Here is a 7,641-nt window from a genome sequence, read left to right as displayed (position 1 = left end):
TAAAATATTCTTTCACTTGAAATATAAAAATATTGATAGGTTAGTGAGACCCTTCAACCTGTGTTAAAATCCAAAAGAAAGTAAATCTCTTTGATGGAAAAAAATATTCAGTTGAGGGACTCAAATTCTAAGAGAAGGCACATGGCAAATTGAAAGAGTAGGCTACAGGAATTTATCTTCAGCTTAACCTTAAAGCAATTGTCAACAAAAGTAATAAAGGAAGTGTACTAAATTTTATGATCTCAGACATTTTTGCTTTCTCTTCACCATCTTTGAAGCTACCTTGGCTACTGTTACTGACCTAAATATTATGAAATATTATATGTACAGCTGTCGGGAGCCATGCTTGCCATAAGCATTGGAAATTAGGAGAGTGTCACTTTAAGAGCTTCTGAGCTCTCTGCTTCAGGGGTCAGAGCTGACAGGCTGTACCTGGATGATAATTCAGGTCTTCTAGAAAGTTAGTTTCAGTTCGGCCTTCGTGCTATCTCTATAGTAACCATTTTGTTTCTGTTGGGAAGATTCACCTGGGTAACCCAAACTCCGGGCCAGATCAAAAGGACCTGTGGGACCCCTCAAGAGATTCTTCCTTCTAAACAGCGCTCTCCTCTATGTACCTGCTGTCCCTTTAATAAATTCCTCATATAACTTCAGACTTATGCCTGAGTGTCCTTTTTGTTGAAGACCCAAGCCTGGTGGGCTTGGGGGGCGTTCGACATACAACATTATAATCATTGAGGAAAAATACACTGAAACAAATTTTAAATTAAGAAATTTTACTTAAATAAGATGGAAAGAAATATACACATTTCCACAAATGGGTCCTAAATGATTAAATTATATTAATTTAAATGAGATTTATATTCATCAAATTAAGCTAAAACATTCACATAATAAATAACATGAACAAAGAAAGCTTTTTGTTAATAAAATTTACCTATTACAGCCTACAGTTTCTTTCAGTTACAGTGTGTCCTTGAAGCATGGGAGGCTATTTGTCAGTGAAAAATTCTTGAAACTTGAGGCCATGTAAATCTGAATGTGATTCAACATCAATAACCTGCTGAACAGCCCAGGCTTATGTCCTCATCTATAAAATATAAGATGTGATTAATATATACCTATATTATAATTATTAACTGATCATTTATCAAACTTTTATCTAAAGCAAGTACTTTAGAGTTATCTTCCTTTTTAAAAATTAATTTTGAAGGAACTACTGATTAATTCCTATGATACCTTGACTCTATCTTCTGTAATTGTATGCCACTGCCCTCCAACTCAGCTAGCATCTCTGTAGTACATATTACCCAGGGACCGATGGTAATGGCGCACTTAGAGTTAAAATGTCTTTCTTCCACATTACAAGTGAAATATGTGTACACGTGTTAGTGAGTATGTGTCTGTGTGTGTGTTTCTGTGAATATGTGGGGTTTGAGGAGTATGTCAACCATAGCAGCACCCTTTCCAAAAGCTTGTTGCTGGCAAAGCACCATCTTACCCAGTTCATTAGCCTTAAACTTCCAAATCCAATGAGATCCTAATTTGACACATAAGGACTCTCAACCCATATATTTAGCTTTTGAGAGCCACATTCTTATTTCAATATAATTCTTACATTGCTCTCTATGTGTATTAAAATAAAAATCACAAGTTAAAAACTTGTGTACGAATGACTTTGATAAGCACGCTATGGACATCACAAATTCTACAATCCTAGGAATGTAATGAGTGCTCTTGTGTATAGTGGAGGAAACTGAGGCTTTGAGATAATAAGTAATTGCTAATGTATTTTATGACAAAGCCTCTTGAAAGTACTTATGAGCTAACAACATAATCTGTATCAGTTTCTCTGCATTGATACAGGATTAAGCTTCTGTCAGAATCTAGATCCTTTGTGCCATCTATTGCATACAACTGAAGGTTAAAGACATGTTGGGACTTTAATATATGCTGATCAATCTGAGTATGTGAAAGTGAATTTCACATAAATAATGCTATATATCAAAATTATTTCTGAAGTTTCAATGAACTTTTTTATTTGTATGCATTTTTATTTCTCCAAAAACACATTAGGTGTAAAATTAACCTGAAACTTGCCTTTCCTCACTATAGCAATAAAAAAATGGATAAATTTATTCTATCTAAAATTAATTTTGAGAACAATATATGTCTAAATACCTTTTACAATGTTCTGATTTTAAATTTATTAACAGAGGTAACTAAGCAGCTAAGTTTAATTTGTATTCTTTTGATAATTATTATAATATTCCCACTAGTTATTTACTTTTCATTATTCAAAGACAGTGAACAATAAGAAATTATTATATTTGTATTAAAATGAACTGTATTTGAAGTCTAATTTAAAATAGCTTATGGTCAAGTGACAAAGCCACTTGGAAGCACTTATTAGTTTAACAGCATACTCTCTATCAATTTGTCTTCTACACTGATACAGGACTAAGTTTCTGTAAGCATCTAGATCTAGTGAACAATTGCAAATGATTCATTCTCTGAATTTGTCTTTTCACTTGTAAAATAAGATCAGTACTTATTCCTACTATATTTTGGTAGCATCTAGGACCAAATTAGGAGATAGTTATGAAAATCATGAATTTCAGATCCTTAAATAAGTTGATATTTTCTCAGTTTTGAAATAACAGCTCTTTCCCACCTCCCACCCACACAATAGAGATTTGATGTGTTTTGTTAAGTATTGTCATAGTTAAAGGGAAGCATCTTTTCCTCACCCATTGCAAAATTCATGGCTATGACCCCTAAAATAAAGGATGAATTATCTAGAGGAAAGCATAGCCAATTTACTTAGTCAGTGTTTATGTCACAAATTATTATAAAAACCTTTTATACATATATCCACAGTTCCATGGAAAACTAAACTTTTTTGGACTATATTCAGAAGTGTGAATGGATAATGAAGGTGTCTGGTCTAATGGCAATAATCGTGGAGTGACAGTTTGGTGACCTACTATCAAGACAGACAGGTCACTGAAGTCCTTTATGTCCTCCTTTAGGAAAGAAAGGCAAGAGAAGTTCAGAAAGTGACATGTCCGTTTCAACTCTATTCCTAATATCCTTCTGTTTAAAAGGCAGTGTGCTGGGATATTGTGTTCTGAGACCTAAGAGTATTGAAGTGAATAGTTCTTAATAATAAAAATGATTCTTTTGCAACAGACATATGCTAAAATTTTTATTTAAGGAGGGAGATGGCAAGATAGAAAAGCTGATTCAGAGAACCCAGAAAGAAGATGCTTACACGGGATATTAACAATCAGACCTGATTAAAACAGACCTAAAAGAAAAAAAATTAGTTGCACTCTCACAAAAATCATTTTTGGTTTTTTGACAAAGAATATCTTGCATAATTATAGATTTCTACAACTTGTAAAGTTGAACAAATTAATTTACGAATTATAAAAAGACATTCACTGAGTCAACCAAAGAATTATAAAGTTTGCTTTTAAAAAAAAAACAGCCTAGTTCCCATAGAAAGGACACTTGGTAAACTTTTAGTGTCTGTTTTAAAGTCTTTAAAATTTTTCCTGAGAAGAATCATCTAAAAAGGAATGCAGAACTCATAGGTATTCGAGCATTCCTCCATTAGTTCTTCCTTGGTGTTAAAACTAGCCACACATTTTCTTCATGGTAAAATGAAGGACTAATGACTTTGACACTCTGATTGCTAATAAGAATTATTAGGAAGCAAAAGAACACTTAGAAACAAAGACCTCTTCTATCAATGAACACTTTTTTTTTTCACGAGACATCAAGAAAAACTTCAAAAAGTTTTCATTTTGATGTAATTTTCAACAGGTTCACCGGCTGTGGCAGGGTAAAATTGAGTCAGTCATTTCTGAGTATGGATCTAAAGATGAGCCTGAAGACATACCCAAGTGGATGATTGTGAATGCCTTGCAGAAAACAGTAAGATGAAATTGCCTACAAAGGGCAGGGATTTTACCCTCTGTGATATAGCACTTGCCTAGCATGCAAAAGGCCCTGGATTTGATAGCCAGTGTCCAAGGACAAGAGTTTAAAAAAGACAACAGGAGTGGGGGAAGGAACAGACAGCTTGGAGGAGAGGTTAGGTCAGAAAAATAAGAGATTTTTCAGTTTCTCCCGGATGAACTCCTAGTGGAATGGCACTGTCTCCACTCACAATCTTGTGTTTAACCATCCTTTTGTATCTCCTTTGTTCTCTTATAGACCAGTCAATGGGCTCTAAACCTGGTTTGATCTAGAAAAGTGCTAGCAGTCTTAAGTGCTATGTGTGTTTATGGACAAGTTTAAACAGAGTAGCAAGGCTTCATTTGAGAAAGAATGTCAGGACTTCCTTGTGGTAACTATATGACCCTGGACAAGCATCCCTCCAAACTTCAGTTTAGAGTCAAGTGACACTATACCTACTTCAACTGGCAGGATTAAGTGCACTGACATATAGAATGTATTCAAAGGCTTAGCTGGATTAGTCATAATTAACAACCAATACTTGTCACCTTGGGTTGTTAGGATTCCTATTTCACAGAACAGAATTTTCTGGGCAGGTACAGTGAAATAGTGAAAGGATTAGTGTTTGTCACTCAAATGACTTGCAGTAACACATCAGGGTCTTGAAAAATATCAGTTCTTAATAAAGAAAATAGTAAGTATTTCCAGTGTGATATCTTTTATAAGTGTTCTGCATATATTGTCTAATTCAATCCCCTAAGATCAATGAGGTGGAAAGGATTACCTAGTTTTATTTACCAGATGAAAACTTAACACAATTTGGCACCACATTTTGTGCTCTTTATTGGTAATATACATATACATATATATATAGGTCATATATATAAGGTCATATATAATAGGTAATATATAGTACATAAACATTATTATAACAAATGCATTTTCAAATAATTAAAATGTAATTACAAACTAACTTCTTTACTTTCCCTTGATGTATATGATCCATGATGTATTAATTTTCCATAAAAGACTACAATTTATGGCAGAGTTCATAAAATATAAGCAAAAGAATAGTTTTGTGTGAGGCATAACTGTCATAAATGAGATGTCATCTTATAGTTTGTAGCCACAGATATAATTAAGAAACTGTATGTGTAGGATTGGTAAAATAAGCTGGCAATTCAGAACCCCACCTTGGAAATGTTGTTTTAGTCATTCAAATTTCCTAAATTGTGTAATCTTCCTTGGTACATGCTGTAAAATAGCAGTATCATTGTTACAACTTTCAATCACAAGTTTTGAAAACAGTGATCTGTCCCTAGGTGGTGAAAATTTAAGCCTACTCTTGAACCTGTTCCTTTAACCCACTCAACCACCCCGACATCTTGAGATCATTCTTTCTCATATTGCAGGCTCAGCATGACAGGACACCAGAACCAACCTAGAAAGGAATCATTTCTTGGAAATTTCATCATTTGTGTGTCTGCTTTTATTATCCTTTTTGGTTCCCAGTGGCAATTTTTCACATGATGCAAAATTGAAAGTTTATATTTCACATTAATCCTAAAAAATATAAAAATGCCAAATCTCTTTTTAGCTTCTCTAACAAGTGTGACAGCATATTCTAACTAAATGCAGAGTTAATTACTAGAGTTAGGAAAAAACTATGACTGAGGTGATTTCCTACACTTTATTCTGGTCTGAAATACTATCGATATGTATTCATATCAAGCTCATCTTCTGTCCTGGACTGCATTATGATAAAGTGCATATATAATGATTTCATCCAATTGCAATCCTCATATATTAATACAGACCCTTAGCTCTGATTGACAGGAGCATTTGCAGCAAGAGACATAACAAAATACTTGTTTAATGTATTACATTTCAATTGTGTAATAAATTCAATTTTCTCCATCACAAACACATTTCAATATGCACAGAAATTGCATAATTACCATTTTGAATACTTTATAATAAAATTAATAGAATCTTTCTTTCTAGTTACACTGTTGTGGCCAGCATAATTATACTGACTGGCTAAAAAATAAGAACAAAGAAAATTCAGAACAGGTGCCTTGTTCCTGCAAAAATTCTACATTAAGAAAATGGTTCTGTGATGTGCCCCTAAATGCAACTTACCTAGGAGTAAAAATCCTAACTCCAGTGTTCTTCAAGTGTTTTCAGAGTTTATTAGTTTCTTTTGCAGGTCTGTTTAAGATACTTAGCAAAATCATATTGAAAAATGTTACTCATGATGGAAATATTCTTAAATCACTCCATAGAATGAATATTTAATTAGATGAATTATAGTATTATTTGAGATATACAATAATAAAACTCTGTGAGAGCATGTGATTTACACATTCATGGAATTTGGGACACCATAAATCTTTTTCAAAGCCTTGGTGCAGGATTGGAAAGGAAGCTGCAATACAAAACGTAAAATGGCACGACACTTGGCACAACCGAATGGAGTGGTGCCAGGATGACAAAAATGTGGTTGAAGAAAAAGTAAAGGCTCAGGTTGAGCAACAACTGCTAATGGCATGGGGTGCTGGGATGGGATTTCCATTCCCAAGAGCTAACAATAGCTTATCTGCTCAAATTGTTCTAAGATGTGTCTTTTCAATTACACACTTAATTCAAAAATAAATTGAGCATTGCAATTTTTAAGCATGGCATTTAAAAAATATTTACTCTCTAGGATAGTATATACCCTGGTCAGTTACATTACTCTGCAGAAAGCCAAATAAATAGATTTCCAAAAGTTAAGTTTCTGATTTCATTTGCATATCAGTATCTTAGCAATTGTAAAGTTAGCAAGTAAGGCATTTTGCTATCAAAGAAGCTCCATGGTTAAAATCCAGTCTCCAGAGCTGGAGAGATGACTCAGTGGTTAAGACCATATAGACCATATATTTCCCTTATGGAGGACCTGAGTTTGATTCCCAGCACCCACACTGGGCACTTTATAGCCACCTCTAAGGTGATCCAAAGCCTTTGGCCTCCATTGAGGAGCTCCCTTACATGCACATATACTGATATATAGACACATACATATAATATAAAAACTTTTCAAAGTCTCCAGTTAGATAATGAATTACTATTTACATGCTAGCAACTGTTAATATTCATCTGCTTAATTTTCCTTGCATTGGAAAAGCCTTAAAACTATTTCCATTTCCAAATTGATCTAGGCATCTATTTTCTTTAGGGCTGTGAAAACAAAATCAGCACATGGAAGGATGCTAATACTTTAACATTAATTGTAATTAGCTTTGGACTTCTGGCTTCAGAGGTAAGCTTTGCTTATGTATTTATATGTAAAATGTTAGGTAGGAACTATTTTAAATGAACTGCAGAAAAACCTGATAAGAACTAATCAAGTTTAAGTTTATAGTAGGAACCACGATTTTGAGACTATTCATTTCCAGGAGGAAAGGCACAAGCTCAGCAAGAAGTCATCCTTCAACAGAGGAAGTAGGAGGAGGCTGTTAGTGAGACATCATGTTGCAGGAAGGGGCTTCATTCTTTAAAGCTATCTATCTATCTATCTATCTATCTATCTATCATCTATCTATCTATCATCTATCATTTATCTATCATCTATCCATTATCTATCATCTATCAATCATCTATTATATATCATCTATCTACCATCTATCGTCTATC

The 7,641-nt window shown here is 33.8% G+C and overlaps 1 protein-coding gene across 1 annotated transcript in view; it reads left to right on the top strand.

Moving 5' to 3' along the window:
• The first annotated feature begins 2,925 nt into the window (after window positions 1–2,925).
• Window positions 2,926–7,641, top strand: part of Tspan19 (tetraspanin 19) — a 6,166-nt gene continuing 1,450 nt past the window's right edge. Inside the window, exons 1-4 of the mRNA XM_008831016.1 lie at window positions 2,926–2,973; window positions 3,832–3,942; window positions 5,971–6,114; window positions 7,184–7,267. Coding sequence (XP_008829238.1) covers window positions 2,926–2,973; window positions 3,832–3,942; window positions 5,971–6,114; window positions 7,184–7,267 — 387 coding nt within the window. The remainder of the gene's footprint in view (window positions 2,974–3,831; window positions 3,943–5,970; window positions 6,115–7,183; window positions 7,268–7,641) is intronic.

This window comes from Nannospalax galili, unplaced genomic scaffold (genome assembly GCF_000622305.1).
Source record: "Nannospalax galili isolate Female #2095 unplaced genomic scaffold, S.galili_v1.0 scaffold1131, whole genome shotgun sequence".
Lineage (NCBI taxonomy): Eukaryota > Metazoa > Chordata > Mammalia > Rodentia > Spalacidae > Nannospalax > Nannospalax galili.
This window is presented reverse-complemented; position numbering and strand designations above follow the sequence as displayed.